At 40.4% G+C, this 19,689-nt stretch overlaps 1 protein-coding gene across 4 annotated transcripts; it reads right to left on the bottom strand.

The window, feature by feature from the left end:
• Positions 1-4,801: 4,801 nt before the first annotated feature.
• On the bottom strand, positions 4,802-19,039 carry SPRY1 (sprouty RTK signaling antagonist 1). 4 transcript variants are annotated; one of them, XM_045799028.2, is made up of 2 exons: positions 18,907-19,039; positions 4,802-16,101 (listed from the first exon to the last, which is right to left on the bottom strand). In XM_045799028.2, exon 2 carries the CDS (start codon positions 16,044-16,046, stop codon positions 15,087-15,089), a length of 960 nt encoding a protein of 319 aa, XP_045654984.1. In that variant the 5' UTR covers positions 16,047-16,101; positions 18,907-19,039; the 3' UTR covers positions 4,802-15,086. The 4 variants fall into 4 exon arrangements, with proteins under 4 accessions (XP_045654984.1, XP_045654985.1, XP_087722559.1 ...); XM_045799029.2 differs by lacking the exon at positions 18,907-19,039 and adding an exon at positions 17,475-18,802; XM_087866433.1 differs by lacking the exon at positions 18,907-19,039 and adding an exon at positions 17,857-18,802.
• Between the last annotated feature and the right edge of the window lie 650 nt (positions 19,040-19,689).

The following is a 19,689-nucleotide window of genomic DNA, read 5'->3' as shown; positions in this document are numbered from 1 at the left end:
CTACCAAATATACAATAAAAGGACAAAATACACTGTTTTCTACAACATGTTAAACCAGTTCATAAGAATACATGTGGTTAATAATTAAATGTGATGGCGAATAAAAACTTCTTAAACTAGTATCATTTTAACAAACAGGTGGATTCTAGAGTTAAATTTATAGAACAAAAAAATTATTTTGAATAAGGATCAAGTCATGAAAATTGTTCACCTCGTAAAACAGATATGGGTATAATAAATGCACCCTGAACCTAAACGCATGACTTTAAAGTGACAGTTTCCTTAGCATCTCTAAGGAGGGCTTTCTTGAAGTTACCCATCTGTGTTTCAATAATATCCTTTTTTCTTTTACTTTTTACAAGTTTTGTGTTCAATCATATATGTGACCCAGATATTCAATGCCACCTTGCTAATGCTAAGACAGCTATTGTATCCATAAAACCACTGCACAGTGTCTAAATCAGGAGCTGAATATGTTCGTCTACCTTTTATCGGCTCTAAAAATGCAGAGCAAACATTATCTATTGTTAATTACCTGTAAAGTAGGGCTTTAGCCACTTCCCCTGTTTCTAAGAGCCCTGAAGTGAAACCTAAAAGAAGTCACCCATTGTTTTCAATTGTGCAAGGGCCAGGAGCAAACAGGGCTCAAATTGCAGCTCTGAAAGGCCACAGGAAATTGGCATACCACTAATCTGCACTCAACTATTCAAAGAAACAAAGCCCGCATTCCTGCTGAAAAACTCACCAGCAGAAACCCAAGGCAGATCTGTTCAGTAAGGACCACAGAATAAATCTGCAGAAATAAAAGTTTTAATTAGAGTACCAGGAGACCTGGCTCTAGTTTCCTAGCTCTGAGAGTAACACGCATCATTTAGATTTCCACCTTCCCAATTTTCCCCAAAATGAGACTATATAATTAGAAGACTTTCCACTTAATAATTTGAGCAGGGATGGAGATAGAGGGGACAACCTAATAAGAGGCCAACTGTTCGCTATAGATAGCTGAGTTATAATAAACTAGGATACTAAAATAATCAAAATCCAAAACAATTTAAACTTGCTTTTGTGTATTTGGGCTATATACATTCCTTGTCAACGCAACAACATTGTTTCTAAACCATAGGAATGTCATGCAATTAAGAAACTGGCCAGATTATCTTTCATATGAAACAGCAAAATTTTAAATGAAACTCCCTACAAAATTCAAGTATGAATGTAGGGATAGTTGTTTCAGTTAAATGCTCCATCACAGCAAAAGTCCTGGGCAAAACACTGCTGCCTCGTTGTCAGCTGGTGTGGCATACTCATTTGTTCTTACATAGCAAGCATCGAAGAGACTGCAGAATTAACTAACAGAGCCACGGAAGTTAGGTTTTAGTCCTAACTTTATTAATAAATGGGAAAATCCTTTTTTCCTCCCTGTGTCAAACTTATCCATAAAACTAAGTTAATCATTTGGCTCCTTCTTAACTCACAAGTTTGTTGAAATACCAAAATTTTATAAACCTAAATACTAATAAAAATATTATATGTAATACACAATTTAAGATATTACCGTATTGATTAAGAATAACGTCCTGGGACGCCTGGGTGGCTCAGTCGGTTAAGTATCTCCCTTTGGAGTGTCTCCCCAGGGTCTTGGGATTGAATCCCACAGGGGGCTCCTTGCTCAGCGGGGAGCCTGCTTCTCCCTCTGCCTTTCCCTCTGCCTGCCACTCCCCCTGCTTGTGCTCTCTCACTCTCTCTCTTTCTCCATCAAATAAATAAAATCTTAAAAAAAAAGAACGTTCTGATTTGAGTAATAACTTGAATTACATAGAATTATTATAGAACTATTCAAAGAGCATTCAAAAGCATTTATAGTCATTGTGCATTTGAAAAAGGGGAGGTTTTGAAGAGTTTTGTGCCTATGCCAAGTTCAGCAAGAAGAGTAAACAATAGTTTAGTATCTAGGAGAAGGACTATTAATACCTAAGAAGCTGAGAAGGGCTCTGGCATTCTCCAAGTCTCCCAAGTCAACTCAATAGTAGTTACTCTTAAGGATACTTCTGACTCAATGAAAAAGACCAAGTGGTTTGTATTATGAATAACTAAGAATAGATTAGTAAAATGAAGGAGTAATTCCAGGCACTTCCATGTCAGGCCTATTTGGAATGTTATAGAGAGGATGCAGTGGGGTAAAAGGTAAGATGTTTCAATGACCTCTAATGTCTGTCTCCTCCAGTGCCAAAATTTTGCTGCCCCAATTCTTAAGACTATTCTTTTCTGGAAACCTTAACATAATCGATTATATTACCAAATTTTCTTTTTTTTTTAAGATTTTTATATATTTATTCAACAGAGAGACAGCCAGTGAGAGAGGGAACACAAGCAGAGGGAGTGGGAGAGAAAGAAGCAGGCTCATAGCGGAGCAAGGGAGCCCGATGCGGTGCTCCATCCCAGGACCCTGGGATCACATCCTGAGCTGAAGGCAGATGCTTAACGACTTAACAGGCGCCCCCCAAAATTTTCTACACCAAATAATTACTTAATATTTTTAGAACTCTATTTACTAGTATATGCAAGACTAAAATGGTCTAAAGTAGGTTACATATCATATCAGAATATATATTTTATTACCATAGTAAATGTCCCTCTGGTCAGAAAAACAAGATCCAAATACAGGCTTTTATTTATTTTTTTTAAAGATATTGTTTATTTGAGAGAGAGTGCGCATGAGCAGGGGGGAAGGGCAGAGGGAGAGGGAGAAGCAGACTCCCCACTGAGCAGGGAGCCCAATGCAGGGATGGGATCCCAGGACCCTAGGATCATGAACTGAGCCTAAGGCAGACACTTAACTGCTTAACCAACTGAGCCACCCCGGTGACCCTCAAATATAGGCTTTTAAACTCAACTGTAAAATGAGGGCTAAAACATCAATACAGGGGCGCCTGGGTGGCGCAGTCGTTAAGCATCTGCCTTCGGCTCAGGGCGTGATCCCAGCGTTCTGGGATCGAGCCCCACTTCAGGCTCCTCTGCTGGGAGCCTGCTTCTTCCTCTCCCACTCCCCCTGCTTGTGTTCCCTCTCTTACTGGCTGTCTCTGTCAAATAAATAAATAAAATCTTTAAAAAAAAATCAGTACGTATTTATTGAATGCCTAGTATAACCGAAGCACCTTTGGGGTGCAGGTAAATCTACAACATAATCTCAATCTCAAAGAATTACAATATACAAGGAGAGACAAGACACAAATTTTGAAGAGTGCCAGAAAATGCTACCCTAAATATGCCACTTTAGCTTAAGAATTACTTCTAGCTAAAGGCACTAAAAGACAGCACGTGCTCTGATCTCCCCTTTTCCTCCTGAAAGCAGGAGAAAGATGCCCTCCCAGGACCAGGAGGAAAGGAATATTCTTAACACCAGATTCAGGGAATGGAGGCTGAGAGAAATCTATACAGACGGACCTAGTTAAGATAACTCAACTTCTTTAGTCTCCCCATTTGTCTTAGTTACTTTTCCCACAATTGTCTCTCTCTGTTCAACCTAGTACATAAATACTTCGCCCTAGCCACTTCCTTGGGTGTACATTTTTCTTAGGGGGCTTCCATGTACATGTAAAAATCTGTATCCTTCTCTTCTGTTAATCCGTCTCATGCCAATTTAATTCTCAGGCCCAGCCAGAAACCTTCAGACGGTAGCGGTGAAGTTTTGCCTCCTCTATACCATTAGAAAGTAAACATGAAAATTAATGAGCAGTTTACACAATGTTATTACTAAAAAAATTCTGGGAGAGATTATTTTATCATGATTCAGAGAAGTAGGATTTAGACCCAGCTATTATTAGAGACTAGAATTTAAAAGGTAAAGGCAGTCCCTGAGGTCAGGATTTATTTGAAGGTGTGTTTTAGGGACAGAGTGAACCAATTCCACTAGATGGAAGATTTATGTTGCAGGATAAGCAGGAGAGAAGGGTGAAAGGGCTGGTTTGGGGTCTGACAGCACAGCTATGAAAACCTAGTGCACGAATTTCACTCATGCATAAGATGACTGCAGGAAAAGAGAATAGGGCAAGAAGGAAAGAGAAAACTTGGGGCTTCAGAAAGACATACAGTCTGATGAACTGGAAAAGATTAATTTTTAATATGGTTATTTGTTATGCAGTCATGCCGTAGGCCAGTAACATCATATGATAAATGACACAAAAGTTTCCAAGTGTAAATCATCATATTCCAACTAGGCAGCCACCAACAGACACACATTTTCCATTGGGTCAAAAGGACCCGAAATTTTATTTGCACACAAAAATACAGTTCTGTGTTTTTTCCCCTTGAGAAACTGCCCCATAGGTAACATCTGAAGGGCCCCCATCGTGAAATCACCGCTCTATGTTCAGCGCTGCCTGTGGTTGAGTTAGTCATTCGTTGTGCCATAGGAAGGAGGTGACAGTTACTGCTTGGATACGTTTATAGGGCATAACCTCAAAGGGACTTCCTCACACTCTGTAGTAGAAAGAAATAAGTGTTTGTTTTGAAAGATAAGCATAGGTAAGTAGGAAAAAATGCTCAAGGGCAAATACTTTTGAAAAAAATGCTTCATGAAAGAATGTTGGGTTTTGTTGTTGTTGTTGTTTAAGAAAGGCAAGTTCAAGCAGACCGTTTTCTTTTAAGAGTACTGCCTGCTTTTCTTCTTTCCAAAATTTGCTAGATTTTACAATCCATATGAAGCATATTTGCCTAAGGATTAAGAGACTCCCCCCACCCAATTAAAATTTTTACTTAAGAAATTAAGGTACCACATGGTACCTATTTCATTGCCAAGGAGAAAAAAAAAAACCCATCATCTACATAGGATGCAAAGAAATGTGAGCTTTCACACCTGATTTTTTTTTTAAACTAAACGCTTGAAATCAAGCAATGCCAGCTTCCCTCAAATGCAAGTTTTTCTGCTTTATAATGATCACCTCTCAAAAAAGCATTTCCAAGTCTCTACATGTGCCACATACCACCTATAAAATGTAGAAACATTTTAACTCCAATACCATCACTTAAAATAATTTCAAACTGTAAAGAAAAAAATTACCAATTCCAATCCCCAAATTATTTTGTCCTTCATTTCATATGGCTTCTGCAAGCATTTGGGTTTTACCCGCTTCGCCTATTGCTATGGTAGACTCTACTTAGGAACTGTAAATTGAATTCCCCGGCTTCAAGTACAGACAAGGTCTATAGTATAGGCCTCTTAAAAGTACTTTTCATATATTTTTTCTCATTCTGCTTGTTCACTTTCCTATTAGATGTTTATCCTTGGATAAGCCATTTCATCTCTCTGAGGTCAACTGTCTTCGAAATGAGGGAAGGGAAAACTAAGGAGCTTTTAAGGTCCCTTCCAAGTTTGATTTGGAGTGGCTTCAAATTATTCTGTAATCTTAATTCCCAATCACCTAATACACATATTCCCCAACCACTCTCCTTCCTTTGTCCACCATTGTCACCACCACTTTTGACTTTGGCAAACAGGCAGAGAAAAACACAGGAAATAAAAACTGACACTGAAGTTGCAAACACTGTATTTAAACTTCAATGATTCAAGACGCAAAGCCTGAGGGAAGAGGGAGGGGGGTGCAGAGGGAAGAGGGGCTAATGCTTTTTAATAATCGGTAGAAAATGGTTTGTTTACTGAATTTTCTAGTTCTGGTATTTGGTATTTCTGACAACAAAGTTTAGATACATAATTCACTTTTCTGAGTGATAGACAGTGAACTCTGTCTAGGGAGCTGGGGTGGAAGAAATAATTTAGTTTCTGTTTGATTTTTCAAAGCCTTTGATTCTCTTCTCTGCCTTGTTTCCTGCGTTCAGTCTACTTCATTACTCATTAACTGTTCTGAGAGAGATGTGGTCTAGGGGAAAAAAAGATTCTTAAATCTGCACAATTAGTAGAATGTTCAGTACGGAAAATTTTGGTCTTCTTGTACATTTCATTTATACAAATGTTCTCTCTGCCCTATGTTACCAGAAATAACTTGATCAGCGCTGAGTCACCTAGATTTCTCCTCCCTCATCTTCCTCAACCCATTATCTCAAACCCATCCCTTCCTTTTAATTTCCACTGTCCTTGTCACATTCTGGCTGAGGGGTCAGCCATTCTATTAACCATCTAGCTGGGCTCCCTCTTCCACTATAGGTTATCCTCCACAGTGCTGCCTGAAGAATCATTCTGAAACTCTAATCTGGGCACATTACTCTCCTGTTTATACTCTGTCCTGTCCATGACTCTATTCACCCACAGGATAGAGCCAAACTCTTTAACATGACCTTCGCGCTTTCCATGACTGGCTCCTATCCTTCCCACAGGCACCTTACATTCCAAACATACTAAATCACTTGCAATTTTCCCATCATGCCATCTTCATTCCCACTTACATGCCTTTACACTCATCTGAAACGCTTTTCTTTCTCTTGTCTGCCTGATGAATAACTACTCATCTTTCACACCTTTTTTACGAAGCCTTCCCTGACATGCAAAGACAGATGTGGCTGCCTCCTCCCAGCGTGATTCCATAGCCCCAGTTACCAACCAACATAATAGCACCGATCACATGGCTAAAAACTCATGAATTAATAGCCAAAGACTGGGACCCTCGGCACCTAAGATATTGTTGTCGAATAAATGATTAAAGGGTTGACAGAGCCGAGCAATTCTTCTTTTCTCTCAAAACTGCCTATATTGTTAACAATAGAAACAGCTTCAAAAACTCTGCAAAAACAAGAATTCAATTTGGTTATTAATCTCATCATATTTCCTTAATTTGAAACTTTTAAGAATAAACCTAGCAGGCAACCAACAGCAAATATTCACTGAGCTTCTACTCTACTGCAATAAGCACTGTTCTAGGTATTAGATACCTAGGTTAAACGGATATATTTTAGTTTCATCTTTATTCTAGTTCATCTTCCCTAATTGAATTGTGTTTCTGGTACCAAAGAGCAAAAGCCAAAAAGGGTCAAAGGCAGATATAAAGAAGAAATTATAGGTAGTTCCAAGAGCAGGTCTAGAAACCACAAACTAACCAGTTAGAGCTCCCCATACTCTGAAATAACTCTGATACCAGCAGTTTTCTTTATAAAGATAAGGCCTCTCTACATTTGGAGAACAAGGCAGATTCTGGGTGGCCCAGAAGAATAAAATGTACTTCTGTTAAGGGATCAAGTTTACTCACAGCTTCTCCCGCAGAGCTGCAACATGCAAACCCTGTGAAGTAGACAGGGCTGAGATCTCAGATCCAACCCCTCTGCCTTCTGAAGTGCCTCTGAAAGGCACAAAAGCTTAAAGAAGGGAATGTGGAAAGCAAAACATCTTTTGGTTCTGTGTATTATTTTGACTGAATTGACTGGTCAATCAATTTTCAGGAAGATATTTTCTTTATTCAATAACTGATTTTAACAGACAATTTGTGCTATCAATGGAGCACATCCCATTTGAAATAAATTCTACTCTACTTGTTCATTCCTTATTAAGACAACAAACTTATTAAGTTTGTTATTAAGAAATCTAAGAAAATTGTGTCACTTATTAAGAAATCTTATATTTTTATCAGCTCCTAATTCCTTAATTTATAATCCATTAGCTTAAAATCAAATTAAACTGTCTGAAAACATCTTTTCTAAACATAAACACCAGCCTCTAAATTTTCCTCTCCAGCTCTACCTCTGGCATTTTAATACTTAAATTAACAACTCTTTTAACGCTTTGGCTATTTTTTTCTCTTCCTCTTTGGCTCCAAAAATCTCCTCTCAACCTCAGCTACTCATCAGCACAGAGAAACCCCAGGTTTCTTTAGCATGTAAAAACAGCCCACCTTCTAAGATCTTGACTTGAAATTTCACCTCTGTCCTCAGCTGCCTACCTTTTCTATGTAGGTTCTCTCTGTAAACTTGTGTTTCATTCTCATGAGAATCTTCATTCAATTACTCTGGCCAGTCATTTCAGCATACAGACTGCTGCCCTAAAATTCCTGACCTCTTTCAAATTCACCATTTCTTATTGGTCCCTAATTCTCTGCCTTAACTGCCCCTTTAACCAGCTGTAAGCAATGTCAAGAGAAAATCTGAAAATGCTTAGAGGTCCACAAAACATTCTCTGTTCAACCCGAGCTGAGCTCTGGGCACTGCTCCTCAGCTCATCAGTTCTTGCTGAGTCTGCTAGCACCCCCACATCCAGCCATTCTAGACCTCGACCCTCAAGAACCAATTTCAGTGCTGGTTGGGTCTTACTTATCAAAAGAAGACCATCCTCCTTTTTTTTTTTTTTTTAAGATTTTATTTATTTATTTGAGTGGGGGAGGGGAGCTCACTCGAGCAGGGGGAGCGGCAGAGAGGGAGAAGCAGGCTCCCCGCTGAGCAGATAGCCGGAGATGGGGCTCAATCCCAGGACCCTGGGATCATGACCTGAGCTCAAGGCAGACACCTAACATACTGAGCCACCTATGTGCCCCAACCATCTTCTTTTGATCAAAATTAGGGTGTGTTTCTACAACTTCCTTGTTCTCCCTCTTAAAATTCCACTATATCTTTTTCTTCTTTTATTCTTTCCCCTGGGAGAAGAGCCATTCTTGCAAGGATTAAAGCACCCCTTTGTGCTTTCTCTTCTAGACCCCTTCTCCATCTTCCGGAATTCTGTTCCTTTGACTGTTTCTTCTGCCCCATCACTCTTTTTCAAATACCCTTGCTCTCGTTTTACAAAAAGTCTCAGGTTTGGAAAAGGCTCAGGTTTGTTATTCAAAAAATCCTCCTCGGCTGTTACCTGCCTCCAGTTACTTTATCATTTAAAATTTCTAGAATGAATAGATTTAGAGCTGTTACCTGCAAGTACTTACCACCCATTCGATTCCTAATCCCTTACAATCCAATGATTACAATTTCACTAAATACCACTCACCAAATCTAGTTGAGTCCCCACAGCTTTTGACATCCAATTACTAATTTCCAACTTGAAATTGTTCAGATTCTAAAACACACCAATCTCTTGGTGCCTATCCTTCTTTGACCAACCCTCTTATCTATCGGCTCTATATTCTCCATCTGCCCTCTAAATATAGGTATGTCCCTAGTCATTCTTACCCTTTGGGATCTATGCTACAGATTCCCTATCACCCCATGAGGATGACAGCCATCACCCACCTCTCTTAAACCCTAGATGCTTTTTTTCAATGACCTGCTGGCAACTCACTCACACTTTAAGTTAATCCCAACGGAACTCATAACTTTTCCAGTCCACGTACCTCTTAAACTAATTCCACCATTTCTTTTAACAGAACTACCATTTGCATATTCACCTTGCTCCAAACCTTCAGAATCGTTTTCAATTCTTTCCTCTATCTCAAACCCACTTATGAATAACTGCAAAGTCCTATGGATTTAACATTTGGTAATACTTCTTACTCACATTGACCCCCTCTTTCCATTCTACTAAACTTCAAGCCACTGCTGGTTCTTAATACCTCTGGCTTTCTTTTTCTAAACTGGCCTCCTTAATACCTGCCATTTTAATCTCCCACAATTTCCCATGTACCTATAATTGAATTCAGAGGTTCTGGACTGTGTGCCTTAGAATCATCTCAGTGCTTGTAAGAAAAACAAAAGCCAAGGGGCGCCTGGGTGGCACAGCGGTTAAGCGCCTGCCTTTGGCTCAGGGCGTGATCCCGGCGTTACGGGATCGAGCCCCACATCAGGCTCCTCCGCTGTGAGCCTGCTTCTTCCTCTCCCATTCCCCCTGCTTGTGTTCCCTCTCTCGCTGGCTGTCTCTATCTCTGTCGAATAAATAAAATCTTAAAAAAAAAAAAAAAAAAAAAAAAAAAAAAAAAGAAAAACAAAAGCCAAAGCCCTCCCCCCAGAGACTCTTATTGAAGTGGCCTGAGATGGGATCTAAGCACAGGTTTTGTTTGTTGTTAGTTTTTACTCTCAGATGGCTTTAAAGTATAGCTAAAGTTGAGAACCACTCACTGCTAGCTAGCCAAACTGGAAGTCCATTTTCTCAAATACACACTTTGTTTTCTTGCATCAGATTTATTCACCTAGTTTTGACTAGCTTCTTATGGCATTTATTTTTCTGCCTTGGACAGACATTCATCCATTGTGCTTTAACAAACTTGTTCAATCTTGTAATTTATAAATTAACCTGGAACTTTTGTTCAAATTGCCCTTCCATCCAGTCTGTCCTTCCTTCCAACCGTTTACCACCACATGTTCACATATAGCAAGTAGTTTTAAGAAAGTTTTTGTTTTGGGCAACTAGATTAGGACTTTAGGTAACTAACCTCTGAACCTGACTTCTCATCTCTGAAGATGGATGACTCTAAGTTTCCTCCTAGCACTAAAATTATGACTCTATATTTATCAAAGTAAACTCTTGGCCTACTAGTGCATGATAGAAGCTTCTAGTACATTTTCCCAAATATGCCCAACTCAAAACAGTTCTCTGATAGTTTTTGCGATTAGAGTTATTACCATATCTAGCAGGATTCAACCATCTAATACCAATCTTTTTAACAGTGCAAAATAGAACATTTAAATTTGTTTTTTAATCACTACAATCCTAATGCAATCAAAACAATGGTAAGAAGTAACATCACCTACATTCTTAAATCTAGATGCCAAGTTACTATTACCTTTTACAAACTGATTAAATAAATTTGTTATGTTATTACCATATAAGCCTAGCCAGAGGAAGCACACATGCTCAGTTTTCCAGTGAAGTTAACTTTAATATTAACATAAAAAATAATCATGGCAATGATGTTATTTGCTACTTATTCCTGATAGCTAAGGGCAAATAATATATGCAGAAAAACTTTCCATTTCCTAAAATTATAGTCAAATACATTCATTATGAAGTAAAAACTTCCTGGTAGAGAATGGAATGGTAAAAGCTAATGTGCAGCATAAAGGTACTGGCTTGTAGCTAAGAAATGAAGACAATCCCGTATCACATGAAGGAGCCCTGGCTGTACCCTAGTTATCATGAACAGTTTATCTTCCAAGGTAGGCGTGTGTTTCTACATCCCCAAAATGAAGCCTCTAAGCTAAAAAAGCAGTTCCAATATTGTCTGATAAAATCACCCAAGCTTCTTTAAAAATAGATTTTTCTGATATAGTAGGTCTGAACTATAAAAGACTTCTGAATTTTTAACTAGTGACCTATTTGTTTTTATACATGGTTGAGAAGTATGAAGCAAGATACAAAACCTACTTCTAGCTCTAGAATTCTTCTGCATATAGAATAATGCACACAGTAGATGTTCAATAAACATGCAAAATGGCTTGGCAATAGTCTGAGAGAATATGAGAAGAATCAGTAACTTGTCAATTAAGTACATGGCTATTTTTATTATACAGAATCAGTGAAATAATGGGGAAAAAAGCCCTCCAACTGTCAACTGGCCAAAAGAATGATTTAAATTGTTTTCAGTATGTTTAAAGACATGAAACTCTCCCTTGCAATTAAAATAAATATATGTAGTGGGAGGTGGGATAGGTTTTAAGAGAACTGTCTAGACCCTCTTTTTTTGTTTCAATATTTCAGTGTTTCAAAAAGAGATTGTACTTTTTTGGCTAAAGAGCTATATCCAAAACATGTCATGAAATACATCACTTTATCAATCTACTGGAAATGAATCCTCAGAGTTTGGTTCCAATACCAATTTTAGGCTAAAAACAAGACTAGTTTTTAATTCACTTCCTTCCACTTTAAAGAACATTGTTTTTTACATGTTCACTTTTCTTAGTAATAACTGGAATGTTCTATGGTTTGGATTTTGGAAACCATATAATAATTATTATGGACTATAAGGTTTCACCTTAGGCCTTCACAAAAAGAAGCATATCTACTTTTTCGCATTTCATTTTCCTGCTGGGTTATATTTTATAAACTCTGTTGACAGGAAACTACTCAATTATAGAAATCCTATATTGGTTTTATTCACAATTAAATTATCTAAATAAAACTTCTCTGAAATGAAAAAATTGGCAGTCAGAAAATATGCTGGAAAGGAACTATTTAACAAAAATATTCTGTCAAGCTGTGGTAGTTGAGGAATAGGGACAAAATCATGGAATAAGAAGGAAAGAAGGCTATCCCATGTACTTGGTATGTTATTTTTCATTTAGAAGTATCAAATAAATGGTAGTGGGCACTGTAAGAAATTTCAGCTTTGCTGGTTGCTTTCAAAGCCTGAGCACATTAAAATGATGATCAATATTAGGTACAAAAGCCTAAGATTAATAAGCACTTATAAGGACACACCCTAATGTTTTTTCCTTCTAGGTTTAAACCATCACAAAGGAGGAAGTTCCGAATCAAAGTGTTTATGCTTCGCCACCTGACCAGTTTGTCAGAAGTCTGAAATTCTACTTATTGCTACTTCCAAATATGGGCCTGACATTATGCCAGAATGCATATAAAGCCCTAGCAGCAGCAGACCACCATCTTAATATTGTAATTTTAATGTATTCTGCATATAGCAGAATATAGAAGTCAATACATATAGAAGTCAAAACTCCACAACATACCTCTTTCTCATAAAAGTTAAAAATTTCTTTCAATAAAAGCTACAGCTTCTTAGTCTGGTTATTATAGCTACAGACAGTTCTTACACCAGATCCTAATTATACCGAGAGTCTGAATAATAACAGAAAAAAATTATACAGTATTTTGAGGGAGTCTATGTTTATATACTTCATTAAGGAGCCAATCTCAACCAAAAACCCAATTTTAAGGGACCAGTGATAACATAACGAGTATGACAGAAAATAACTTCACATCTTGAAATACTGTAGATTATGAAGTAGCCTCCAAAACAAATATTCATTTCTAAAATGCTCCTGCTTTCAGAGCACAGAGAAAATTTTTGATTATATCAAATGAAACAATGCCAACTAGTAGTTTTAGTGGCTTGAGAGAAAGCATTAAAACAAGTTTCTATCAGTTATGCTTTGTCTAATTAAAACAAAATCAAAGCTTATTTACAAAGAACACGTACTCCTAAAATTAGCAGCCAAAAGACAATGACCCAAACAGGAAAGCCGGGTATGAGTTTAGGTAATCTAAATCGCAGGTTCAAATTATGTCAGCATGTTATTCTGAAAAGCAGAGAATTATTCAGGTTTGACATATCACTTAGGAATGGGGAGTCGGTAAAACTGAGTCTGAAGATTCACATAAACAAAATTTTATCAGACCCAAAGATTCTAGCTATAAGTGGTTTCAGTAGACTAAAAAATAAAAAAATATTTACTTTTATATAAAGTTTCAGGCCCTCAGATTTTCTTATTCCAGAGAACATGACAATATGTAACTTGATCGGGCCACATTAAAGACTTAACGAAAATGAAAAGGTAGGGACAAGAATGTTTTTAAAACAGCTCTTTGATAATGTGAACTATTCCCTTGGTGTACTCTAACATCTAGAATGTTTTATTAAAGTGACAGTGCCAGAGACTCCTAGCATGCCTACAGAAGAACTAAGTTCTTTAAGTTTTACTGATGAAGACTAATTTTTGATTAACCCAAGAGTTAAAATACATTTTTTAAAAATTACAGACATGTTTCGTTCCAAGAAGTTATGATATACACCAAACATCTTGCTTACAAAATAGCTAAAGTAGGGAGTGACTGTTAATATTAATTGCAAAAAATGTTCACTTTATAAAGTGATTCACTTGGGCATTTGTTGAAACAGAATTTGGATCACAAAATTTTGATTAATGCCTTTTCCAGGAAACATCTAGTTCAAAATTTGAACTCATCTATATCTAGATTCAGTATGTTAAAGAAATAAAATCGGTGCGTATGAAGAAGGAGTCAAAGCAAATGACAAAAATCACCGTAATAGTACAGGCTAATAAATGAAGAAATCAAGAGACAGTTTCATTAATTAATATATTTTCTGCATTATAGTTAACATAGGTACTTTCTTCGTGTCACCTTATTTTCCGTTATGTATTGATATTTTGTTATATTCAGACATGAGTACATTTCAACAGTCTTTTGCAATAAATATCATAAAATAATAGAGATTCGCATAATAAATATTCTTTACAATAAAAAAGTTTAACAGACTTTTGTCTTAAAAATAGTCAGAATTCAACTTTGTGATTTATACATAAAATATACAAAAAGCACCACAATTTGTGGTTAAGGCAATGAAAACACAGAAAAAATTAAGAATTACTCAGCTGTTAACTAACCAAGGGGCCAAAAGGACCATTAAGGGGCCAAGATCACTTTAGGCAGCAAAGTTCTGTGACACCTATAGATCGATCAGCTATAAATATCAACTTCAGTTACCCAAGTGCCCTCTATGATGAGAAATTTGGTAAAAAAATGTGGGGTGTAGAAGGAAGGCAGTTGAGTCCTTCACAAATATGAAAGCCAGAATAAAGATGAGCAAGATACAACCAATATATCTCCAATGTGAAGATTTACATTGTAAAGCAAAACTAAACTTAACATAGGAAAAGAAAAATACCTGGCATCTCCGGAATAAGAAACTGAGGGGAGAGAACTCTGAGGGGCAAGTACAGGGCAGTGGTTAAAGGAAAATTTTTATGTTATAACAAAAATATATCCCCCATGCTTCTTAAGGGTCCAATGCTATGGAGATAGCCTTAACTGGAGACAGACTTAATATATAGCTTATTTAAGCAATAAAAAGTTGCTTCTTTAAAAACCAATTTCCCTGCTCCCAGAGTACCCAATCAAAAACAGCTCTGAATCACTGTAGATTGACTGGGTATGTGTGTGGGTATGTTCATGTACTTTGACAAGTTGCCTGCAGAACAAAAAGGCTACACAAAAGCCCACTAGCTCTCAATACCCTCTTCAGTGGATGGTAGAGGCTCTTGTTGTAAGTGGGAGCCAGGTGCAGTTTCACAGTCCACTCTTATTGAAGATCATCCGTTTGAGAAGAGTAACATCCATGAGTCAAACCTTGGGAACAGGGGAAGAAAGGCAGGAAAAATGTAAAGAAAATAAAACCAGTATCTAACATAATCTTTCTAACAGCCTCAGCTTGAAAGCTAGAAGTTCAGGAGGTCCAACCCACTTCCAAAAATCATGATGGTTTACCCTGACCCCGGGAGGGGCAGCTCTCCAGCTTACAATAGACAGTGTTGGAGTTCTTACATCTGCATCCTGGGCGATGGATCCAGTCATAACACCCCCTGCACAGCTTCAGGCATCCCTTAGCAGGAGGATAACAGAGTAAGCAAGGTAAAAATAGAGACATGGCTCCCATACACAGGTACCTAGAGCAGCAGTGTGACTGTGAACAGGAGCAAGGATTATCCGAGTAAGAATCCCCTTCATCATCATTGGAGCAGTGGTAGAAGATGCCCTTGACTAAGCACATGCAGGTTCCATACTCCACCATGCTCTCAGCAGAGCAAAGGCACTGACGATTACAGGCCAAACAGGATGGCAGGGTCCTGGGAGCTGTGCATTCTCCACACTTGCACTTCCCACACTGTTCACAAATAAACTTGTGCTGTGTCAGGTCCTCTTTCAAGGAACCCTTCAAGTCATCCACAATTAGTTGCTTGGGCTGGGTCCGGATTGCCCTTTCAGACCTATTCCCAGGGACTGGTCTGGTTGGTGGTGACCTTCCTAACAGTCCCTGCTCAGAAGACGCACTGCTGTTGCTCCCAGAACTGGCTGCACTTCCAGTGCTGGTCGATCTGCTCAAAATGGGGCCTCTGGCATTATTTGAGAGTCCTGCATGTCCCAGGTGGCTTGTAGGTCTATGCTCATAATTGTTATTCACATTAATTGGTATGATTTCATGAGTCCTTTCATGCTTTTCTTGTCTTGGTGCTGTTCGAGGAGCAGGTCTTTTCACCACAGATGGCCCTTCCGTATATTCGTTACTGCCTCTGATGGCCTTGATCTGGTCTAAAGACAAAATAGCAGCAGGCTGAATTTCTCTCTCATAGTCTAACCTCTGACGGCTATCCAATGTAGGCTGCTGGATCACAACTAATGAACTGCCACTGCCATGTTGATTTTGGGGATCCATGTGTAGTGATCTCGAATTCTGGCAATCAGTGGAAACCTGGCATGCATCTGAAATCCTAAAAGGAAATCAAAGATGAAAAAGCAAAAAAAAAACAAAACAGAAAGAGACAGAAAATAAATGACAGGAAGCATTTTTTTGGGGAAAATCCTGTCAAGTCACAAATTGCCTAAACCACCTGGTAATGATCTCCTTCATCAGTGGATTACAGTGATGCTGGGGTCCTGGCCAGAGTCCAATTCCAAGAGGCTGAGGACCACATCATAGAAGAAGAATGCAAGCAAGAGACCCCATGCCATAAAAGTTAAACGTTTTTTTCAACTTCTAAAAAGCAGAATCAAGAAGTAATGCCTTCCTGTTTATGAATCTAACAAATAATTAAAATGGAGTATGCCCTTATAGGGAATTTTGAGTATAAGCACTGGAACAGCGCTCATGTAGAGAAAGCTCAGTATCAGTTCATTGGTGTTTTCCATAAAGGAAAATACCCACTTTAAAAAAAATTAGGAATGGCTTTGGTGCTCCTGCCTTTCTGTTATTTGTTTGCTGTTACAAACATTAGATTAATAATGAGGAAATTAGTCAAGGTATACTTCATGCATTAAAAGAAAAACCCAAGAGACTTCAAACTAAAATGGAATCTCAACATAAGAGTGCATTTTCCACAGAAACCAGGATTTTAAAGCTTGCTCATTACTTATCTACAAGACGTAAAAATGAATATAGATGAATATAACAGTTCTTGGTGTTTTATAGCCCTAAAGCACACACACACAATTACTGTACAATGCTGTGATGTTAAAAAGGATTCACATCTGAAACCATGAAAGGATTTTTTTTTTAAGTTTAAATTAAGGGCTCACTCACATAACAAGATAACTTTCATGCACAAGTTAAGTATTAGGCCTTTAAAGCAGTATGGAGAAATCCTGGCCATTTTAATTACCTATATTTCCTCTAATTTAAAAATCTGTATTTACATGACAGATCTTGATTTTCAAAAGCACTGCCAAATCTGAATCAATGTGCTTCTTGTAATAAAACAGAACAGTAAAATCCTGATTAAAATAAGCATGTTATGTGTTTCCATACCAATAGCAAGTTATTTCTAATTTATAATGCACTCTTTATACACAAACTACCAAACATAAAAACATTTCCATTTTCAATCAATAGCAAACCAGAATATTTCTCACAAAATCCTCCTAAAGTCCACACAGATCCATTCCAATTCAAGAATGAAAAGAAAAAAATGTCCATTCTCAACTACCACCCATGAGCCAAAAACACCAGCTTAGGGAATAAGGCAGATAGAAGTCTATTTCATCTCTTAATTGAACTGAAAGTCTATAGACTATGCCTTATACGTTCACTTCTTGGAGTTCCCCTCCCTTATTCTCCCAACTAAGATCTCCCAAGTTTCTACTTTACCTTCTCTGTACAGGAGGAGAAACACATTCATGATCTGCTGGGTTTAGTCCTGGAATCCTTAAGGACTGTTAAAATATTCCATCGTTACACTGCACACACAATATCATTCCTCCTTGCAAAGAACTTTTAACCCAGTGCTTTAAAAGCAGAGGATCTGAAAGTACGGAGTCGGATCCCACTGCTAGGAAAAGCCGCGGACGATAGGAAGAGTGCCCTAAAAACGCCAGGCACACCTTTAATCTGCGTTTTAAATGATAGTTGTAACAAAGTTCACGCTGGCTGGTAAATTAGATCACCAGATAAAAAGAAAATTAGCCACCTCCGATCGGAAGCAAAACCCCCTTTCAAGCACTGACAGTCCTCGATCCATCCCCAAACTCACTCGCTCGCTCTCGGCAACCTGTCTTCCCCACGGACACAGGAATCCAAGTCCAATACCTTTTCGGACAATCCCATCACATCCTAAGGATCACCGTGGATTTCCAACCCATTTTTGCGTATCTCGCCAAGATTTCTTTCAGATCGTGAAGAGCCTTCCGAGCTAACGCAGGCGCCAAAAGCAAGCCCACGGCATGGATCGTTATCAATAACTATCTGTCTATACTTTAAAGGCAAAGCCGGATTCCTAAAGAGCCGGGGGCAGGGGCAGCGGAGAAGCGTCGCCACACTGCAAGTTACGACGGTGGAGCTGCGCCCTCTGCAATCCGAGCTGAGAGAAGCGGTGAATAAATAGTTGACGGAGAGGAAGGAAAAGGAAAAAGTTATGAATGAAAACAAGTTTTCTCTCTCTCCCTCTCTTCGGGCAGGAGGAGGGGAGGAGGCTGAGGTTACCATTACCTCAGGAGGGCGGACTTCCCATTTTTAAAGTGGCAGCGCCCTCTCCCCTCCCCTCGCCGCTCCACTGCTCTCCAAACAAGAATAAAGTTGAAGCTCGCTTTGGCGCAGACTAATTCTGTCGAGGGGGTTACCCGCGAATTCCGAGGTTTGCCTCCCTAGACACACACGCGCGCGCGCGCACACACACACACTCACACTCACGGCCTTTTACGGTCCCCCGTCCGAGGAAACTCCTCCACAGAAAGCCTGCCGTTGGCACAGGTCAAGAAGTTCCTCCGAGCCCTCCCGGGGACACCCCAAAAGCCTCCTTGAGTCCATCTTTCGCGTGGAGGGTTCCTTCAAGAGGACAACCCGGGCCACCGCGCCACCACTCCAGGAAGCTGGGGACGGGGGCCCTACTTCTTCGCCCTCCGCAGTGGCGGAAAGTCGCCCCCCCCGGTTACCCAGCCGCGAGCGCCCCGGGAGAGAGGAGGCGCCCCTCCACTTCCCCTCCCCCTCGCCGAACCCCGGAGCCCGCACCTGCCGCGCGGAGCCAGTCGGGTCCGCGCCTCCCTCCCCCACCCCCGCCGGCCGAGAGCGGCCGCCCGACACTCACCTAGGCCCACGCGGTGGAAGGGGGCCAAGCCGTGCAACCCGGCCCAGGTCCCCGTGCGGGCGGCAGCGTGCACACGCCGCATCAACCGCTGCGGCGAGGACGAGGAGGCATTGCCCCTGCTGCGGCGCGTCGGCCCGCGGCCTCCCCCGCCCCCACCGGGCAGGAGCGCTCCCCGCGGCCCCCTTCCGGCTGCCGAGGACAATTCTCTGGAGACTCCGCGCGGCCCAGCGCAGCAGACCTCTCACAGCTCGCGTTCGCCGCGCAGCTCAGCAACATCCACCTCTGGGACTTTTCTCCTGCAGCCCCCTTCCACGAACCGGGGAGAGGGCGGGGAATCCCTTCGGGAGGGCTCTCGAGTCTCTCAGAAAAGCGAGCCGGGGAACGGCAGCGAGAACAGTGCGTGACGGGCCCACCGACTGGCACGCTGTGCTCTGTGAGTCCTCTTCGGGTTCCGAACGGTCCTCGCGGGAAAGGAAGGAGTGGCTGCCCCCTGACGAGTGAAAATCCACGTCACGGACGTTTGAGACTCCGCGGCGCCCGGGACCGGGGCTCGAACCGGTGTCTGAGGGCGGGTCGCGGAACCGTGCAGGCCCCGGCGGGGCCCGGGAGCGCACGCCTGCGAGGCGGAGGCTGCCGCTCCCCCGGGGGTGGGGGTGAGTGGGATTTTTTTTTTTTTTTTACCCGCTTTCTTAGGGGTAGCGGTGAAGGGAGCGAGGTTGGGGGATTCTTCTCAAGGGAAGAGGCGGGGCGTCGTCTCTTGGCCCCCGCGCAGGTCGAGGCACT

This window comes from Ursus americanus, chromosome 13 (genome assembly GCF_024610735.1).
Source record: "Ursus americanus isolate L20-20 chromosome 13, mUrsAme1.1.p, whole genome shotgun sequence".
Lineage (NCBI taxonomy): Eukaryota > Metazoa > Chordata > Mammalia > Carnivora > Ursidae > Ursus > Ursus americanus.
Note: the sequence above shows the minus strand (reverse complement) of the source record. Positions and strands in the feature narration are given on the sequence as shown.